General features: G+C 45.6%; 1 protein-coding gene across 2 annotated transcripts in view; it reads right to left on the reverse strand.

The window, feature by feature from the left end:
• LOC147166572 (adenylate cyclase type 1-like) overlaps window positions 1-22,217 on the reverse strand; it is a 39,365-nt gene extending 17,148 nt beyond the window's left edge. For both annotated transcript variants that reach the window (XM_086089637.1, XM_086089636.1), the window contains exons 1-8: window positions 22,155-22,217; window positions 13,710-14,629; window positions 10,161-10,310; window positions 8,369-8,487; window positions 5,539-5,650; window positions 2,209-2,336; window positions 283-441; window positions 56-197 (exon numbers count right to left, since the gene is read on the reverse strand). In XM_086089637.1, the coding sequence (XP_085945763.1) occupies window positions 56-197; window positions 283-441; window positions 2,209-2,336; window positions 5,539-5,650; window positions 8,369-8,487; window positions 10,161-10,310; window positions 13,710-14,327 (1,428 nt within the window). In that variant the 5' untranslated portion in view covers window positions 14,328-14,629; window positions 22,155-22,217. The remainder of the gene's footprint in view (window positions 1-55; window positions 198-282; window positions 442-2,208; window positions 2,337-5,538; window positions 5,651-8,368; window positions 8,488-10,160; window positions 10,311-13,709; window positions 14,630-22,154) is intronic.

A 22,217-nucleotide genomic window follows, 5' to 3' on the forward strand; every position in this document is an offset into this window, starting at 1 on the left:
TCCAGCTGTGCGCTGGCAAGAAAAAGGATCACGTGTGTGCGCGCGCGAAGCGTACTTTGCGTCTGTGCGACGGCACGATGAAAAAGGTCTCAATGTCGTGCTTCTGAAGGAAGGCGTGTCTCTTGTGGCCAAAGCCGGGTTCCACCTCGTAGTCACCGTTCAGACACTCCAGGGTGGTCCTTGTGATGTGAACCTTACTGAGAAGCGGAAAGACGTTAATCATCGCGAGATTGCCTTCGTTGCCCCAAATCAACATGCATTCCCGCCACAGTCGGTACTGACCCGGGCAGTCCTCCGGCCTCCATCACGTTGGCCAGCGTGACATCGTTGGACCAGACGTCGTACTGCCACTTGCGGAGGCCCAGCACGCCGCACAGCACTCGTCCCGTGTGGAGGCCCACGCGCATGTTCAGGTCCACCTCTGTTGCCTCCACCACGGACCTGTGAGGAGAAGGATTGTGTCGAGACTTGAGAGGGACATTCAAAACGGAATTCAACTTTTGTATTCTGATATTTACGCATTGGTAACCTTTTTGCAGATCACTTTTTGCGGAGCTTAGAATTAATGTTATGAAAGATTTCTTGCGGTTTGCTGGAGTCTACTGTCGCTTAGAATATCGATGGAATGCATTTAGACATCTTGCCAATAAAGTGGACCCTTGCAAGTTGAACACCATCCAACTTGTGATTTATTCAGCTGTCAAATTAATTACACTGGCCAACAGCAAAAAAACCAAAAAATTCGGTGGGGGGGGGGGGTCGGGGGTAACAAAAGTCTAATGTGACCCATGACCTTTGTGAAGATAAGTAAAACAGAAAATGGATGGATGGATGATAGATGGATGGATGGACGGACAGACATATGTATGTATGGACAGATGGATGGATGGATGGATATATCATAATGGATGGATGATAGATGGATGATGGATGGATAGATGGATGGATGGATAGATGGATGGATGGACGGACGGACAGACGTATGTATGTATGGATGGATGATGGATGGATGATGGATGGATGGATAGATGGACAGATGGATGGATGGATGGATGGATATATCATGATGGATGGATTATAGATGGATGGATGGACGGACGGATGGATGGATGGATGGTGGATGGATGAACGGATGGATGGATATATCATGATGGATGGATTATAGATGGATGGATGGACAGACGGATGGATGGATGGATGTATGGATCATGATGGATAGATGATGGATGGATGATGGATGGTGGATGGATGAACGGATGGATGGATGGATATATCATGATGGATGGATTATAGATGGATGGATGGACGGATGGATGGATGTATGGATGTATGGATCATGATGGATGATGGATGGATGGATAGATGGACAGATGGATGGATGGATATATCATGATGGATGGATTATAGATGGATGGATGGACGGACGGATGGATGGATGTATGGATCATGATGGATAGATGATGGATGGATGATGGATGGTGGATGGATGAACGGATGGATGGATGGATATATCATGATGGATGGATTATAGATGGATGGATGGACGGATGGATGGATGTATGGATGTATGGATCATGATGGATGATGGATGGATGGATAGATGGACAGATGGATGGATGGATATATCATGATGGATGGATTATAGATGGATGGATGGACGGACGGATGGATGGATGTATGGATCATGATGGATAGATGATGGATGGATGATGGATGGTGGATGGATGAACGGATGGATGGATGGATATATCATGATGGATGGATTATAGATGGATGGATGGACGGATGGATGGATGTATGGATGTATGGATCATGATGGATGATGGATGGATGGATAGATGGACAGATGGATGGATGGATATATCATGATGGATGGATTATAGATGGATGGATGGACGGACGGATGGATGGATGGATGTATGGATCATGATGGATAGATGATGGATGGATGATGGATGGTGGATGGATGAACGGATGGATCATGATGGATGGATGATGGATGGATGAACGGATGGATCATGATGGATGGATGATAGATGGATGGATGGACGGACGTATGGATGGATGGATGTATGGATCATGATGGATAGATGATGGATGGATGATGATGGATGGATGGACGGACGTATGGATGGATGGATACTGGCTGGATGCAGCAAGAGGGGTAGAAGGTGAGGTGTGTGCGCCACACATGTTTGCGCGACTCACGCTATGGTGTCAATCATGTCAAGGCCCATCTCAACACAGCAGTGGGCGTGGTCAGCCTTGGGTTGGGTCAAACCTGACACGCAGTAATAACAGTCGCCCAGGATCTTTATTCGCCGGCAGTGATTCTCCTATTGACGGAGAAATGACACAAACATTGGCAAGTGCCGGGAACTCAATAACGTCTTAGAAGCTCAAATGTTATCCTCAAGTCACGCATAGAAACATTTATCACGTTGCCAATGGCAGCCTCCTCGGACAGAAACAAACAAAAACGAAATCAGTCAGAACGTGGATACAAAAAATGGCAACTTGAAGTGAAAATGTTCTCATTTCAACAGCTGCAATGGATTCTCACTGTACGTTATGAACTTGAACTCGACTCCAAGCGACATTCAATTTGACAGTTGAGAGACGCAATCAGCATACAAAAGCATCGCGGCTCATGAATATCAGCACGTGCGCTTGTGCAAGTGTGTGTGTGCGTGCGTGCGTGCGTGCGTGTCGTTGAGGCCAACTGTAATTGCTCCAACATGCTCTTGAAGTAGAATCCCACCCACCCATTCCCAGATGGATCAACTGTGACGCAGTGCACATTTTGCACACACGCACAAAGAAGCGACAACATGATAGGGGGGGGGGGGGGGGTGCAAAACAGATGATTGCAAAAACATCAGTTAGAGGAAAAAAAAGTTAGAACAGGAGCAAAAGAACGACAGGATGCAACGTCATCACTTATAAGAGCCGAAAACGCAAGAGAAAAAACAAACAAAGATGGAGGCAAAGATTGTGCCAGACGAACAGGTGGGCATGGGTACGACGAGAGAAAACGGAAAGACATCTTGAAACGCTTCCCAAAATCGAACAATGTTTGAAACGATCTAGCATTTCATCGACCGAGTCAAACGTTCTCTCACGGAACGGCCTGAGTACGAACGAACACGTCGCCACCGCGATGAGCACTGGGAGTTGCAATCAGTCGACCGATGACGCCTCCTCATAATCAATAACGAGGCTGAAAGGTTGGAATTGTTGTTGCCGAGATTACTTCTGCACCGGGAGAATTTCGTCTGCGTGGTCACGCCATCCGCGTCCACTCACGCATTTCGCTGTCTCACTCGTCGTCTGTCTGAATCGCGTGTCATTCAGAAGTCAAGAAAAAAAAGGGTCCGCGTACACTTCCACTCCGTTTTTGCCCTTTTTTCTTGCAAATCGGAAAAACCAATCGTTACCCGTTTTTTTTTCCATTTTGATTTTTGGAACAAAACAAAAAAAAACGAATGATTCACGAATTTCATCCACGCAAACATTCCGCGGCTAATCTCCGCGTTGCTAATCTCCCGCTGTGTCTAAAAAAACCCTTCATTGATCTTTCCACTTGGAACCGAACCCTCCCATTTACTCGGCTGTCTTGACCTTCATCACCCCTTCCTTTATTTCAGTCGGCCCCTCCGGGCTGCTGGATCAATATTTTGCGCGGCATATAAAATGAGCGCCAACATTCAATAATACATTTGGCTTGCATTTTTGTCCAGGCAGAAAAACGGAACTCACCAACGATTTGGAGGAATTTCATCATGCAAACATTTTGACTGTAACACAAATTTGTGTAGTTTACACAGTAAGAACGTGTCATCGGTTCACGGGTCTGGTTAACGATGGGACATTTGACCTTAACACACTTCTTTGTATCAGATTGTGGCCATTTTTTTTTGGGGGGGGGGGGGGTGTCAATGGATGAGAGATTCTGGCTTGTCATTTCCTTTCCGGTCAATCACGGATGTCGGAATTTATTTTTACAAGCTCAACAAGCTGTTCTAGCTTTGCTGTGACAAAAAAAAAATAATAATAATAAAAAAAACGCCCTTCTCAAAGAGTTTCCACATGATTAGAAGTATTTCAACTGTGCAGACCGATTTGGTGCGAACGAACGGCCCACATTAGCGTCACGCCTGCGCCCACATTTATGAAATGACTCAATATGTTTTGGAATAAGCCAACAACTCCAACGAAGTTGTGACATTGTGCAAAACAAACGAAAACATGTCGTTTTTGAATTTGATTCCTGCAACACGCTCCAAAAAGGGCAGATTTGCTCTTACGTCACCTTCGCTTTCATCAACACTCAAAAAGCATTTGGGAAGTGAGGACAGCAAATTTTCAAGCTGTGCAGGTGCAATTCGCTCCCATTCTTGCTTGTTGTACAACTTTAGTTGCTCAACAGCTCCCCGTTGTCCTATTTTGCACGTGTCACACATATTCAATGGGAGACGGGTCTGGACTGCTGGCAAACCAGTTCAGTACTCACACTCAGTTGGCTTGGCATTGTTTTGCTGAGCTAAGCGTGGAAAAAGACGTTTCTTGGATGTCAATCCAAAACCTTTTGTACTTTTCAGCATTGATGATGCGTTCACAGATGTGCAAGTCACTCGCCGCCATTTTCGCTGAAGCAACCCCCTTCGCTCCTGGCTGTTTTACTGGATTTGGACTGATCTTGCAAGGTCCACAGAATATTCTGTTCTATTGCTATAAAAACATAGAACCTACCAAAAGAAAGATTAGAGTCTCTACTTTCATCAGGAAAAAAGTATATTTGTATCTGTTTCCGTTTTGCAGCAATTAGCATTAGCATATAGCTAAGTTTCATCATTATTCACAAACACTGGCAAAAAGAGCTTGTTGCAACATGGCCCTGGCTGAGCTCTTATACTCTGCTGCCACCTGCTGGCCGTTTTTTGTAATAACTACCATTGCTTTAAGCATCCTCTTCATGTCAGAAGCTGTATCAAAACCTTCTGTATGCGCTAGCATTTTAAAAACAACAACAACAACGTATAAATACGTTTTTGAGAGTGCAGGACAAAGTGTTTAAAAAACGCATTTATACGTTTTTGGGTTTGAATGGGTTCATGTAATGCCACCTGAGGGATCGAAGGTTGCGAGCATTCAATGTTGGTTTCCACCACATCCTCCGAATGACTTTTATGATTATATTATGAACCGCAGACGACCATCACCCGAAAATTCCTTGCAATTGTATGTTGAGAAACATCGTTATCAAACTGTTTGCTCATGCGGTTATTCACAAATTGTTGAACATTGTTTCCTTTTTGCGTGCGAACAACTGAGCCTTTTGGGGATTTTCCTTTTATACCCAATCGTGACGATCACCTGTTGCCAATTAACCCGTTCACTTGCGCAACGTTCCGAGCAGGAACCAAATTCAAAAGGAGAGAATATTTGCCACAAAAAAAACCAATACGGCTCATCAATTCAATCAATCTTTCACAGTATTGCGCTGATATCACTGAATTGATTAAGCGATATACTCACTGTCGCAAGTTCATCAAACTTCCCAAAGAGCTCATTGAGCAACTTGACCAATTCCTGCGCGGTGCACTGAGAAGCCAGGCTGGTGAAACCCACGATATCTGCAAACAATATGCTGTCAGGACAAAACGGAAAAAGAAAGGTTCAAATGTCAGATGGAAATATATTTCCTTGTGCTCCACATTTTAAACAAACAAAAAGAGGACATTGAGAAAACAAAAAAACGGTCGAACTGGCAAGACGTGAACGACGTGAGTGAAGCAGAAGTTGATAAGTGAGTGCAGCTCATTGCTCAGCGGCACTAAATCAATTAGAGCGTTCAACGGCAGGCTGCTGGCGACCCGATTGAGTCAACGTGAGGAAGGTGACGAAAGCCACTTAGCCTCAATTCCATTTCCTCAGAGACATCTGGCGACGGCGACAAAACAAGACATCATGGACATGATGGGCTCTTGATGGAGCAGGACTGCCGTCCAAGTTGTTTTTCTTTTTTTTGGACAAGCTGGGATGTTTTGCTACTCGTTGCAAGTTTTTTTTTTTTTTTTTTTACTGACAATACAGTCGGTCAGTGATCCTCAGCAGGCAGATGGACTCGTGAAAATGCTGTTTTTTTAATCTCACAAATCCTTTTTTGCAGAGTTTCACTGATACACGTGTAAACACGCAGAAAATGTCAACACAGACAAAAAAACAACTTAGGGGGCCATCTTGTTCGGATGCCGCATCAACGCCAGAGGTGGCAAATCCAGGTTCAAAAAGTAAAACCCCTGCCACAGATTAGCTTTAGCCCCAGGTGCTAGCTAGCTAGCTCACTAGGTAGCTCTCCGGTTACTCGGTTACCTGCTAGGAAGCTAGCTAGCTAACACAAGGGGCTAGCTAACTAATGCAGTTCCAGAAAGTAAAATCCCTGCCACAGTTTGGCTTTAGCCCCAGGTGCTAGCTAGCTAGCGCACTAGCTAGCTCCCCGGGTACTCTGCTAGGAAGCTAGCTAGCTAACACAAGGGGCTAGCTAACTAATGCAGTTCCAGAAAGTAAAAACCCTGCCACAGTTTGGCTTTAGCCCCAGGTGCTAGCTAGCTAGCTCACTAGCTAGCTCCCCGGGTACTCTGCTAGGAAGCTAGCTAGCTAACACAAGGGGCTAGCTAACTAATGCAGTTCCAGAAAGTAAAAACCCTGCCATAGTTTGGCTTTAGCCCCAGGTGCTAGCTAGCTAGCTCACTAGGTAGCTCCCCGGGTACTCGGTTACCTGCTAGGAAGCTAGCTAGCTAACACAAGGGGCTAGCTAACTAATGCAGTTCCAGAAAGTAAAAACCCTGCCACAGATTAGCTTTAGCCCCAGGTGCTAGCTAGCTAGCTCACTAGGTAGCTCCCCGGGTACTCTGCTAGGAAGCTAGCTAGCTAACACAAGGGGCTAGCTAACTAATGCAGTTCCAGAAAGTAAAATCCCTGCCACAGTTTGGCTTTAGCCCCAGGTGCTAGCTAACTAGCTCCATATCTAGCTCTAATAGTGCTTGTTTACCTGCTAGCACCAGGGGCTATAAAGCCAAACTGTGGCAGGGTTTTTACTTTCTATGACCTGGATTTGCTGCCTCTCTATAAAGATGAGGTCAGATCAGGGAGATACCAGACAGCTGTGATATAAACCAGATTTTTTTTTAAAGCGCTATCCCACGTTTGTAGCAGCTTCCAGGTGGCAGAAACCTCTCTGCACAGCAATGCCAGGGCCAGAGCGTTAGAAGAGCCTCGACTAGGAGCAGAGTTGAAACTGAGCAGACAGGCTGAGAAGAAAAGAAAAAAAAAAAAAGAAGAGCAAAGCCATCGTGGAAAAAAGATGGCCTCTTGACAGGAGTGCTGTTGACATTCTACCTCGGCCTCCACTCCCACATTCAGCAGCTCTCTTATTCTCTTGTTGGGATATAATCAAGGTCAGGCCGAGCTCTCTCTCTCTCTCTCTCTCTCTCTCTCTCTCTCTCTCTCTCTCTCTCTCTCTCTCTCTCTCTCTCTCTCTCTCTCTCTCTCTCTCTCTCTCTCTCTCTCGCACACAATAATACTCCTTTCATTCCAGGCTCAAGTTGCCAATTGAGTAAAGCTGCTGAAATTCACACGCAGGAGACTACAAACAATGACCTCCTTTTAAGACTCATTTTCTCTGTTGCAGTTCAAGAACTGAAACTCGTATCATGGAAATGCAACGGGATCAAATGCATCGCTGAGTACAGAGCAACGAAACTCACTCAGCAGTTGCATTTTGTCCAAGAGAGACATACAAGTAAAACGTTGACCAGTAGAGGGAGACAGAACGGGAAGCCTGACGGGTCTCCAAACAGCGCCACAAATTCTCAACTCCTTAAAGATACATACTTTCCAACTCTGCCAACAGTGCGCCTTTTGGTAAAGTTTTTAATCCATCTGTGTTTCGTCATAGCAGCTAGCTAGCGCTAAGATCACCCGTGAGGGTTCGCAACTGCGGTCCGGTGTCAAAATTGGACCACAAGCCAACATCCAAGTAAAAAACAAAGGTGTTGATACGCTGCTTTCATTTCACCTCATTGACTGATTGCTGACAGTTTCATGTATTGCGGGCTAATAATAATAAATCGTCACCATTTGAAAGTTCCATTTTCGGTTATTTTGCTTTGGTGCAATCTGTGGTAATAAAAGTCAGCTGTGGCAAACACAACACATTTGCTCGGCGGGAAAAACCCGCGTCACTTTCTTATCTTAATTGGTGGCCTTCTATTTTTGACTTTGGTGTCTCGGGAGGCAACGTTGCGACCGAAACACACGCGGTCCCTCGTTCGTTCTGTCCGCGGTTGTCATGGCGGCAAAATACCTGACATTGTCGTGACGTTGAATGTAGATCTTGTGAAAAATCCTCTCGGGGGGCTTCAGAAAGTCCTCCTTCATCTCCATGGCAACATTCCTGGGCAGGAGACTCATTAGCAGACGCTCCTGAGGAGAGACGGACAAATATCGTTTGCGTATTTTCTTCAGCAAAACCAACGACATTCATTCTTTTCATGAAACGAGGAAAAGTGATGTGATGAGAAAAAAAAAAAAAAAGGTCAACATACATATTTACACATTTGATGATCTAATTATGAAGTCATATTATATCTGTTCTGGATAATTATGTGGTCACAGAAGATTAAGTGCGCGGTCAGGGTAACTTCAAGATGGCCAATGCAATTAATTTGGATATTTCAGGATGCAAACCTCAATCGGCTATAAAAGTGGCATGAAAACATATTTTTGTCTTCGCTGTTGATCCTTCACATGTTTCAAAAAGTCCATTCAGTCGTCGCATGTGCGTAAAAGCAACGTTTAGATGAATATCATTTCGAGCCTTTGATACCATTCTGGCCCCGCGTGGAAATTAAATTCATACTTGGCCATGCCATTTGTTTTTAAAAGTCCACTGCAAAAAAGGACAGCAGAAAATGTAAGAAGAAAATATAGTCAAATAAGAAAATTATGACATTATAATAAGCAAAATTATCTGGCAAAAGAACAAGAACATTTGACTTAAATTTACTGTTAAAATTATACTATGCCCATATCAACCACAGTATTTTTAATAATATTGACTTTTTAAAAGCTGTAATAAAGAGAACTATTTTCTTCAAATAAATACGTTTTTTTTTTTACACTTGGATAACTTTGCCTGAGTTAAGATTTCAGCTTTTTGCAGTGAAGCTAAAAAGTGTTTGTTTTTTAGGAAAAATAACATTCGTGTCCACGATGACCGTATGTCAACTTTTGGCCACTTGAACTCATTTTTTGGGGTGAGATAAATTTTCTTGACTTAATGGCAAATTTCGCCATCACTGCATTTGGTATTCCACGACACAAGTTGAACGTCAAGAGATTCATCGCCATGGCAACGACGCACACTCGCTCGGCCAGCTGATGGCGACTGCTTTGCGTTGGAATTGCATCCCTTTTTCAGCAGGTAGACGACCAAAAAAATGTCCAGTCTGATGGCTGATTCTTTTTCTTTCTTTTTTTTTTCTGTGAGCCCGTTCGGGGGCTGCCGGCTCGCTTGCTCGCTTGATGGATCCCGATCGGCTCCGGCTGTGTTTTCTTTCACCCAGATAAACTGTGACCTTTCCTCAAGTGCGGAGGCCATGAAAAGCAATCTGCTTGCGTAATTACCTGTCAGGAGGGGGGAGCCTGTTCCTGCGCGGGAAATATCATCAAGTCACCTCCAAAGCGCGCCATCTATGGCCGCTTGTGCTGGTGCGGAACGTACAGTATGGCAAAATAAATAAATAAATATTCGTTCTCAACGGTTAACGTGGGCGTTTTTTGGACACCTGTCGAGTGGCAACGATGGCAAAAGAGTGTTAAAAGTTGCCCGCTTATCGAAATTGCGTGCAAGCAGGGTGCGGAATTTGCAGAGCGAGTGAGCGCATATGCCACAGTAATTGTTCTTTCCTTAAATAGCTGCTGTCATAGTTACCGCCTTCCTGTAGGAAGGTTGTTAGAATGCGTTTTTAGCGCCGGAAACCTTAAAAAAAAAACTCAGCCGAATGTGTGAGCAAAAAGAATGTTTGCAAGTATGGCTTGATTTGCACCCTCGTCGGCTGCTGCGGTCGGGTTTGTGCGGTTTTTGCACACCTCACCTGTTTCTCGTTCTCGTCCTCCAGTCTCAGTCTCTCCTCGATGCAGTTGCGGGCCTGCAGGAAGACTTTCCTCTGCGTGCGCTCGGTCAGAATGCGCACGAACACGCCCAGCAGGTTGACGGTGCTGAAAAGCACCGCATTGGCCGCCAACTTGGTACAAAAAAAGAGAGCAAGATGAAGGAAACAAAAGATGGATGGCTGCACAGTTGGGAAAAAAAGGGGAGGCTCGTTCTGTTTGTTGGGGTGAAACATACACAAATTGAACCTGCGTGTGCGGCAGGGAGAGGCAAATGGTGGGCCTTCGTTAATTTCCCCACCTCCAATTAAATAAATAAATAAAATAAAAGAAACTTTTATTTTATTTTTTAATTGTCATTGCATTGTTTTTTAAAGTGATGGGGATCATTTTTTTTTAATTTTTTTAAACTGTCATTAAAAAAATTGGGGTGTATTTTTTTTTAAAGGGGGGATTATTTTTTTTTATGTATTTTTTTATTTATTTTTATGTATTTTTTTATTTTTTTTATGTATTTTTTTTATTTTTTTTTATAAAAAAAACATTTTAAAAAAGCGGTGGCAAGGAACATGTTTCCTCTTCTACAGTGGACCACCAAATACTCCCAGCTCAGTACCTGCAAATATGCTTGTTCCCTGATTTTTTTCTCAAATTTTTTTGCAATAATTGAACCATTGTTTTTTATGGAAATGTTGACTGACATTGACTGAATTTTTGGGGTCGACATGGGGTGACTGCATTTCAATGGTCAACCATGTATACACGTTTTTTTCACCCGCAAAAAAGTGCAGTTCCACTGTTAGTTTTAAGTTGTAATAACATGATTCACCACTAGATGGCAAACATTGCTTAGTTGTGCTTGCACCAGGTCTTTACACCTCAATGTGAGTAGGGTTGTTAAAAAAAAAAATTGCGAACTCGGAACGACATGCAGGACAAGCATAGTAACTTAATAATATTAAAATGTTGTGTGAGTTGATTTTTGTGGAAAAATGTCCAAAATAAGTTTTTGCACTCAATGTTGGTCTGCACCGTTCTTGAATGGCCATTTGCACTGGAAATAAAATGAAATAAAAATCACAGGAGGCCTTTTTTTTGTATTGTTCAACCCTTCCTTGTTGAAGCATCCATCTTGTATAATAAATGCATTGAGAAACGTATGAAGAAAAATGAGATCGTATGTCGTCAATATTTAAGCTAACATTTTTGGAAGTGTGTGGTCGTGCAAAAGAACTGATGAAAAATTTGTGGCCCCTTCCGTGCCATACGGGTTCTCAATCTATATCAAAATCAAGTGTACACCAGCTCTATGTTTAAGGGTCGCACCCGATTGTATCCTTTTTTTTCCCCTCTTTTTATTTAAATGAGAGCGTCCACGTTTGCTAGTTGAGATGTCCACGTGTGTGCTTTTTTTCTCGACAAAGTCAGACGTCAAAGGCAACAGATTACAACACGAGGCGGCTTGAAGAACAAGTGGCCTATCGTGAAAGTGCTGGCAGACAAAGAGCATCATCGATTACGGGTCAAAGTCTATTGATTCCGCAGCAGGACACTTGATTTCAAGGAGGAACCCCCTTGTTTAAAAAAAAAAAAAAAAAAAAAAAAGAGGCTCAAAAGCGAACGAGAATACGCTTCCGTCGTTATCCTCGACTGTCGGCCGACAACAAGCGCGTCTTCTTTTAATAGGATGGTTACGAATGCAGCAGGAGCAGGATTGTTGCTGTTGCTGTTGCTGTTGTTATTCCCCAGTTGGGACCGCAAAGCCTCATCTTCTTCGCATTTCATAGATTGAATAAGCCCCCCCTTTTCTTGTGTGCTGGTAATGGCAGGCAATTAGGTGGGTTAACGGATTAACGAGACAATTCTCACAGAGATTTCGAAATGCTGCCATCGAAACAGCGAGCGAGTGCAATTCAAAAGTCATCCAATCCACGCGTCACCAATCGGCAGCGAAAGCTCACCTGAAAGGACGGGAGCGAATCAAGCGCCACAAAAAAAGTGCTTTGTTTTGATTCAATGATGCATTTTAAAACAATTCATAATGCGTAATTATCGATGGATGCGGTTGGACACGACGCAGCAGTGTCAAAATAAAACGATATGCAGGCTTAAATTCTTTGCAGGATTGACTCAATCCGAGTTAGATTTCATCGACACAGGAGTGTGTGAAATCAACACTTACCAGAGTTATTTGAGTGTCAATGCCGAGCTAAACAGTGTTGGAGGGAGAGTTGATTTTCGACCACAGTTGAGTAAACGATCAACACTGCAGAGAGTCATGTTTGCACTCCCAAGTTATTTAACCTGCAGTGTTAAATTGTATCAACACTCCGCAGTGTTAGCCAGTGTTCAATTTTTACTCCGTTTTGAGTTAATTTGATACTAAAATGTTAACACTATGGAAAGAGATACTTTCACACAAATTCTGATAATGACCAAATACCCTTGGACACAGTGTTATATTTAACTCTTTAAGTGTTGAATTAACACTGCCAAATTTGCTGTAAGCCACTTTTGCTGCATACAAATTGCTGTACAAAGTGTTTTGTGAGGTTGTCTCCTCGTGTTTTTTCATTTTTTATTATTATTATTATTTAATTTTTTTTTTGTTACAAACACAAGCCCTAAACTGTTGATAAAACAAACCAACTAGATCTTGGAATGACACGAAGCTACTTCCTGCCTCCTGGCCAGGTGCCTTTGAGCAAGGCACACATGTCATTTAGTTTACATGCATACAGTATTATATTGCCATTTTTAGCTGAAAGTGACTATCTGTATATACTGTAAATGCATTTTCCAAAAGTGTACATCGGAACCAAACACTTTTAAGTCATCATTGTTGCACAAACAGGCTGTTAGGTGTTTTAATTTTTAAGGCATTCTTGAGCGACTGCCCTCTTATAAAATTAGGTTTATGTCTCAAATACAGATAATTGAGATCACATGATTGCATCCTTATAAAAATTGTGTTTCGCTTCAAGAGGTTTGAAATTATGATGATGATATTTCTGAAGCATTTTAGACTGACTTTTACTGGAAACGTAATTAGTAGTTGTTGTTTCCAATGCAGTGTAGGCCTTTTTCTTTTTCTTTCTTTTTTTTTTTTACTGCAGCTCATCTTGGCCAGCAGGTCGCTTTCAATGTGCTAAACTTGATGAAAGGTTTCATTTCAAATGGCCGGATTGCTCATCAAGCACACGCCGAGATACTAAAAGATCCGCATGCATCAACAATTTGTTTTGCACGGGGGACGCTTTCAGCACCGCAAGCCGGACAGCTCCACAAAACGAATACGACTTCATGGACAATTTTGTTTTCTGTCAAATTATCAAGAGCAGCGACAGCAAGCGCTTGCCTAAAATCTGCCTTCCCCATTCACGCCTCGCGGTGGGAGCCTCCCGGGTTACAGCAATTGCACTCGTGCATGCATCGCAGCGTCATGTGGAGCGAATGGCAACGTTGCTTGGGCCACATGCACGTGCAAGCAATTCAAGCGTGCGTGCGTGCGTGCATGCGTGCGGGCTACCTACCGGTCTCCACAGCTCCCGCGTCCTGCCGGTGATGGACGTGGAGATGACAATGAAGTGCGACGTCGCCAGCATGCCGCCGAAGAGCACCGCCAGCAGCGTCCGCACCGGCAGCAGCATGTACGCCACCAGCGTGACCAGCATGAGCTGCCACACGCCTTGCTCGGGCGCGGGGGCGCCCCCCGCCGCCTCGGCCGAGCCCAGGGCCAGCGGGAAGGGGCAGCAGAGCAGCGCGAAGGTGAAGCTGAAGAGCAGCGCCAGCTTGGCCGCCTGCTGCAGCTGCGTCACCTGCAGGTACTTGACGTTGGTGACGATGAAGAGCGAGAGGAAGACCACGCAGTGCACCGGGTTGGAGCCCTTGGAGAGGCTGAGCCGCGGGTTCGACAGCAGCTCCACCAGGGACAGCGACGACGCGGCCACGATCAGCACCGCCAGCGCCTTCAGGGTGGCCGTCTGCTCCAGGTTCAGGTTGTAGTTCTGGAACAGAGCCTCCAGCTCGCGGCTGCCGAACTGGTCCTCGCACGCGATGGCGTCCAGCGGCGCGCCGGCCGGGCAGCGGCCCCCCCTCCTCCGCCGCCGCCGCCGGCGGGTCTTGACGCTTTGGAATGGCATCTCGTCCATGGTGGGGCCATTCACGAAGCGGGGATGGCGCACCGGACGACGCTTCAACTTTATGGCTCGCGCTCGGCTTTCACGATGTGGCCACCCCCGGCGCTACTTCACGGCGCCGTGGGAAAGTGTGAGGCGTGATGGGGGTGGGGGCGGGGGCGCGTGCACGCCCCGTCCACAGGTTGACGAGATTTGGTGTTGTCACAGAACTCAACCTCCCTCTCTCTCTCTCTCTCTCTCGCAGTCTTCCTCCATCTAAAATCCTCATCCTTCACCCTTCCTCCCTCTCGCTCTTCTCCTTCCCTCCATCCTCTCTGTCACATTTCGTTGGATCACATGAGACAAAAAGGGTTAATAATGTGTTTGTATTATATATATATATATATATACACACAAAAGCACTGTCAGAAATGTGTCTAAGTTTGCTTGTGGTGACAATCAAAACACCCTGCAAACGGCCATAACCTCCCAAAATATGACATTCCCATTTCTTTACGCTGCTTACGGAGGACATCATCATCGCTGAGCTTTCCTGTGGACCGACCGGGCTTGGGCATGCAGCGTGCGGTGTTTGGGTGAAGACGGCAGCGCCGGTGATTTCCCCTCAGCGTCTGCAGTCACAGCAGATGTAGTTCCCGGCTAAAAATAGCTGCAGCTGCACCAAGCATGGCAAGAATTTGGTCTTTTCGACGTTTCTTCCCCCCCCCTCGCATGATTTTAGCGTTCTAGTGATGGAAAACTATTTAAAACAACAACCTGACGTCAGGATTAAAAATAGCTTCCTGCCAAATAATAGGGAAAAACGTGATGACGTGTGTCTTGGCGATACGATGAACCGTTGTTATGGTTTAGGGCACGTTTTGTCCAAATTTGCATATTTTATCCACGCATGGTGCACATCTGCCTCGAAGTGTGTGAATGGTACGTGATTTCGTGCTATTCGGTAACAAACAAGCAGTTGGGACGTGGACGGCGTTTTTTTCCCAAACAAAATTTTGCAAATGAGCTTTAGGTGTCGCATTATTGATATGGAATTTAGTTTTGACATATGGCTAAACTCATGTGGGAGAGAGATGTGCACTTTTGCACAACTGTAAGACTTTTGGGCCAAATCATCTTGTAAGTTGAAGAATTTGTGTTTCAAGAAAGGAGCCAAACCAACACAGAAAAACTGGCAATATATGGAATGTTGTACACATTTGCTTCCTTATTCCTGCCTTGTCGCGATTTTAAGCGATTATGAAGTTACATTAAGAAGGATGCAAAATTGCAAACAATTGGATGGAAAGCAATTGACAGGAACGACAACCAAACCAACATCGTTTTGTCAAATGGTTCTTCTTACAGGACGGGAAGTCGGACCTTCATTTAAAAAGATACACGAGGCAACTGGTGACCAGAACAGTTTATGAAACAAAAAGCGCTACAAATGATTTTGTTCAAAAGACCGGCAAGCGTGAAACTCGACCTCGTTTCCAGGACAGACAGCGTCGAGAAGGGAGTCGAACCCCAAACGACGGCAAGGTTGAGGAATGCTGGAGCAGTCGGACGTCATCGAGCTCAGACCGGATGAAAAAAACCAATTTGATGAACGATAAAATTATTCATGCGACTGCGAGTCCGAAGGAAGTTCAACAAGAAACGTGCAGTCCGGACTTGGGTACGACAAGGCAGGATTTCGCAACCATGCAATGGCAACGCAATGGCAACGCAATGGCAACGCAATTAGCGACAACTCATCCAAAGCATATTTTCTGCTTGCAATCATTTGCTGTGACACAGAAAGCGAGCGTGCACACATCGCCCCCCTTTTCTTTCCGTCTCCCGAAGTAAGTGACAGCTGCAGATATTTGGACCATCCTCAACCCAGGATGCCTGACAGTCCCTTATTGCCATGGCAACAGAGGCGGTAAGACGAGCAGTTATGACTGATGTGCCGCTGAGGTGTTTTCCCAATTTAACACAATGGCTCGTTCTCGGTTTTTCCGTTGCGTGACCCCCCCGACTCGTTTCCAGGTGCTTTGAGCTGGTGTGTGTGTCAGACGTGTTTGTATCCGTCTCCGTCGCGGTGCCACGGCCGGCTCACGGTGCCACGGCCGGCTCACGGTGCTCACTGACATTTCGCAAAAATTGAGGCTCTGACATGAAAGTAGGGCTGGCGCTGATGACAGCTTCGGAGGTGACGGCACCGTCACAACTCCCCAACCCGCCCCCTGCCCCCCGTCAACCGGCGCAAAATTTGCAATGTGCCCCCCCCCCAAAAAAAGTGGGATGGGGTTGTAGCTCTTCTCAGCTCCATGATGTCTTTTTGTGTACGTAGAGTGAATTTTGTCAATCTATAATCAACTTTGAAAAAAGATTCACAGCTCCCATGACTGACAAATATTATAGTGGCACTGACGTGCTGGGGCCCATTTTTTTTACAGGGCCCTAAATCCCTGCCTGGCAGAACCCCCCAAATGTGTGTGTGTGCGTGTGTGCGTGCGTAGCGCCTCAATTTGCAGGGCGTGTGGGAGTGTTATTGAGAGATATTTTTAATTCTGTGTGTCAGCTCCTCTCATCTCCCTCAGCAAGAGATGTCGAAGGGAAGCTGAAAACACGTCCGCGGCAACCTCGAATCGTCCCTTTGCACACGCACACACATTCACACAGACATTCCCACAAACACATTCAGCTTCAGAGTGATTTCATTTGGCAACGGTTGCATCTGGGAAAGTTAAAAATAAAACCAGCCACATTGCCCAAGTAGGATTAAAAAAAAAAAAAAATCGTATTATTAATTTCTGCCGAGAGTGCTGATGAGGGAAATTGCACTGGTCTACATTATGTTACCTTGAATGACTGCAATTCTTGAGGACTTCAACATTTCCCTGTCAAGCATCTTTTTGCAAGAATTAATAAAAAAAAAAAGAGCTTTTAATTCTCGTGGCGCCACTAAAACTTCGACATAAGGCAAATTGTATCTTACTCCCTGTGGAGTTGACAAGCTATTGATTTTGTGAACCACTTTTATAAGCGTATGAAGTCACAGCGGACTTTTAAGTAGGATTATTTTCATCCGGATGGAATATATATCGACCAGGATTTCTCTCAGGTGAAAGGCAAATGGCTTTCACGCACACGCAGTCGTCGCGCACCTGTTATCAGCCAGACACCATCTCAGTGAGACAACACAAACATTTCCAATGAAATATATAACAATCATTCTTTGATTTGAAATCGAATTGAACCAAATCGAATCGTACTCCTCCACGTTGAGAGGAACCAGTTGAGGTGGCTGGGGCATCTGGTTCGGATGCCTCCTGGGCGCCTCCCTGGGGAGGTGTTGCGGGCATGTCCTACCGGCAGGAGGCCCCGGGGACGACCCAGGACACGCTGGAGAGACTACGTCTCACGGCTGGCCTGGGAACGCCTTGGGATCCCATCGGAGGAGCTGGCTGAAGTGGCTAGGGAGAGGGAAGTCTGGGCTTCCCTGCTGAAGCTGCTGCCCCCGCGACCCGACCCCGGATAAGCGGAATTGAAGACGGAACGGAACGGTCACCAGTTGAGGAACCAGTTGAGGTGGCTGGGGCATCTGGTTCGGATGCCTCCTGGGCGCCTCTCTGGGGAGGTGTTCCGGGCATGTCCTACCGGCAGGAGGCCCCGGGGACGACCCGGGACACGCTGGAGAGACTACGTCTCACGGGCTGGCTTGGGAACGCCTTGGGATCCCATCGGAGGAGCTGGCTGAAGTGGCTAGGGAGAGGGAAGTCTGGGCTTCCCTGCTGAAGCTGCTGCCCCCGCGACCCGACCCCGGATAAGCGGAATTGAAGACGGAACGGAACGGAACGAATCGTTCCACTTTGAAATATATCAAGATGCGCACCGAATCGTATTTTATTGGAGGGATGCATCTTACAAGGAACCGGCACAAGTTCATTCAAAAGTATGTCAAATAAAATGTGAAAAAGCGATCGCATCGTACCCTCTTGAACTGAGCCACACCATATCGAATTTAATCCCGCTGAGTTGAACCAAATCAAATCGTTGCACTTTCACATTATTGAACCGTTTCACTTTTTATGTTTTCGTTGCTGTTTTGTTTGTTTTTAAATGGGAACATTTGGTGTGTTCATGATGGACGACAATGTCTTTGGGTCTGCTTCTAATGGTGTGACTCATTCCTACTGAACGGGGAGCAGGCAAACCATTTTGCGCCAACAATCACAATGACGCGGTACGGATGTCCGCAACCTTAAATACACATCAGCCAGATTCAGTCGGAGACGATCCGAGAAGTTGCGCGGGTGACCGCGGACCGGGCTGGACTTCACAATCAAACTGGCAAATCAAATATTGAGCAGCGGCTGGGTCCAACTCTGAAGACAAACGTGTGGCGAAAGCTTGGGACATAATCACAAATATTCATCATCACCAAGAGCCGTGCGTGCGTTCGCCGACAGATTAGGGCTCCGCAAAGCAAATATGAAAGCAGCGGCGTGAATCACTGCGCCCGCCGCTGTTTGCAGATCAGAGCTGTTATCTGGCAGAGGCGGAGCTAATGAGGGGACAGCCGAGCGCCACCGCAGAGCCCCCCCGACGCACAAATGCCATTCGAAACATCGATGATTAACGCTGTCACGGTAATTGCTAAGACATGAAATGAGCATCCAATATCGGAGATGAGATGAATGATCTCAAAATTGGTTGGATTTGAGCTCAATTCGAAAAAAAACGGCAGGATGTACGTATGGAAATATTTGGCCAGCTAACGCCGTCCTAGCAACGGGCTAAAAAAGCCTCAGCAGTTGGTCGTAACGTACGAATGGTCGTTTTCAAACTTGACGCTGAACCTGAAAGATGAACTCGCTTAGCACGAGCTAGCATGAGACGAGTAGAAACGGATTTAAAATAGGACCGGAGAAAAAACAATCATCATCCATCATCAAAACATTTTGGTTCTGCCGTTGGCCGGGGCGCGTCGCAGGATCCCGCAGGTGAGAGTAAAATATTTTAAACTGAAAAAGGTTAACCTTTCCGTGTATTGATGGGCCGCGTCAAAGTGTAGGTGTGTTGCACTCCGACACGTTTGAACGGGAGAAGTGAACACGGATTTGTAAATGAGCCGCTGCATACATTTCATAAATGTTACTTTTGAAATGCAAAATGAAGAATAAAGCCCGCCAAATAATGAGGTAAGCCCGCAATAGATGAAGATATGGTCGATGGAAAAAGCAAGTTCAAGTCCTCAAAACATCAAATTCCATAATAGCAAATCACAACAACGCCGCAATGCTGAAACTGAAACAACCAAAATACAAAAAAGGGAGTCAAGCAGCGTTTTTCCTGCTTTTTTCCACTTTTATAAACACACCGACACACAAACGCGCACGCACGCACGCACTCGCAGGTAGAGCAGCTGTTGCCCTCACATCTGATTACGCTATTGACACTTGGCAGGAAGCACAAGTGGAAGCGCGCCTGCTCTCGAGTGTAAAATACACAGCGAAGGCGGCTGCTCCGTCACGTTCAACGATGTGAGCGGTTTACGGCATCGCCGCTTTCCTGCGCAAAACTAAATGGACAGATGCGAGCGGTCGAGCGCCGCCCTTCACAATCAAGACTGTTTCGGTGCAAGATTTTTCATCAGGTGCGTCTGTGTGATACAACTAACTGATCATTTGCATTTCTATAATGAGCTAAATGTTAGCTTCTCCCTTGTTGTGCTAACAAACAGAATCAAATCCATCACAAAGGCAAACGTTCACAAAAGATATCAAGTAACCGCTTCGTACACGCTGGCCATAAATTCATCCATCCATCCATTTTCGTGAACTCGCCAAGTACGTTCGACCTGAGAACGTACGCGAGAACGTTCTTCCTGAGAACGCACGCGAGAACGTTCTTCCTGAGAACGCACGCGAGAACGTTCTTCCTGAGAACGCACGCGAGAACGTTCTTCCTGAGAACGTACGCGAGAACGTTCTTCCTGAGAACGTACGCGAGAACGTTCTACCTGAGAACGTACACGAGAACGTTCTTCCTGAGAACGTACGCGAAAAACGTTCTTCCTGAGAACGTACGCGAGAACGTTCTTCCTGAGAACGCGAGCGGAACAAGCTGTGAGCTTATTGACTCCCCCGCCAACTCTTTGACGTATTTCTACAGCCCAAAATGCATTTTAGGAAATGTTCCCAGCCAAGCCTTCACAGGCATCCAAAGCAATGTTTGCTTGATTTAAGTTCGCTGAGAAGAGCAATATCCGGGTTTTCCATCCATTCTTTTTTTTTTTTTTTTTTTTTTTTTTTTTTTTTTCTTAAGAGCTCAGTATTGTTCATTCGGAAATGTCATCATCATTGCTCTTTTTTTTTCTTTTTTTTAATATATATATATAATTTTTTTTTTTTTTTTTTTGTGTGTGTGTGAGTGAGTATGTGTATGTGCGTGCGTGCGTGCGTGCGTGCGTGCGTGCGTGCGTGCGTGTATTTGTTAGCTCACCAGAAAACCTATTAGAAAAAATCTCATACCGTTCACCTAAACCGAACACCAGGAGACCCGAGGGGACCAAAGAAAACCAAGGAAGGTGAAATCCAGCACCGACCCGACACCCCCCACCAGAACTCCTCCCCAGCCCAAGAAACATCCAGACCCCAACAAATCCAAAAAACATAAAATCAGGGAGGCCTCAAGAGACCAATCCATTTTTCCATCCATTCCATGAGCCCGTCCTGGATCACCGAGCTTCTCACCCCATTTTGAAGAAAGCTCAGACATCCTTTGGAGGAAACTTTTTTCAGACACTTCTGATCTTCTTCTTTTGGTCACGACCCCTAACCTTAGACTATAAGTGAGATGGCATCCCTGGGCCGGAAAAAAAGCAACTATCCACCCTTCTCCAACTGAGGACCCACTGGCGCTGCTTCGGCTCTGAACCACTACAACGAGAGTTAAAGGTGGCGTCAACAGAACCACATTATCTGGGGAGCTTTGGGAGGTTGGGAGAGTCCAACTCTCAAGAATTACTGCTAGCAAGGCGGAGCAAATTCTGACATGTGTCGCACATGGACCAAACAGCATTTGGGTGTCCGAACTGTCCGGCGCACCGTACTTCGAGATCAACCTCTAGACCGGTGCTGCCAAAGTCCGGTCCCCGAGGGCCCGAGTCCTGCACATTTTAAGAGGTTTCCCACATTCAACAAAGATGATTCATATTTAAGCTCATCAGCAAGCTCTGCAGGAGCCTGGTAATTATGCTGATCATTGAATCAGGTGTGTTGGAGTAAAGAAACCTGGGAAAACATGCAGGAGTCAGGCCCTCGAGGACCGGATCTTGACACACGTGCTCTAGACGAAATCCTTGAGGGGCAAAACGAACAGCAAATTCGAACAACGCACTGAGTTTCCGAACGGGTCGGAGTGAACCGGTGCACGCTCGCATCGTATTTCCCAACGCGTACATGGCTAACAATCGAGTCAACAAATAATAATAATAGAGAATAACTCCAGCGTAATCCTTGACCACAATTTTTAACACACAAAAATGCAGCAAAACATTAAAAATAGCAGTTCTGCTTTTCTTCTGGTCTTTGTCAACTCTGTCATAATTTGTCCATATAAAAGCAACCGCATGAAGACTGCTCCCTTGCGCAATATATATATTTTTTTTAACTCTACCCCATGCAGCTGACCAATGCAGATTTCTTACTTTTGATTCTTCAACTGGAGAAACAAGGGGATGAGGAATGAAATCTAAAGACGTAAACAGTGGCACGCAGAGAAGCTTAACGGGGCTATAAATAGAACGATGGAGAAAGCGAGGGAGCAGGCAAGAGAGACACAGAGTGAGAAAGCTTTGCTTACGGTCAGGGATTAGGGCTTCCCTGGAGGATTTTCACTCCAAAAACCTAATCTGGGGTGATTGGG

Source organism: Leptonotus elevatus, chromosome 11 (genome assembly GCF_054856555.1).
Source record: "Leptonotus elevatus isolate MCC_2025b chromosome 11, RoL_Lele_1.0, whole genome shotgun sequence".
NCBI classification, from domain to species: domain Eukaryota; kingdom Metazoa; phylum Chordata; class Actinopteri; order Syngnathiformes; family Syngnathidae; genus Leptonotus; species Leptonotus elevatus.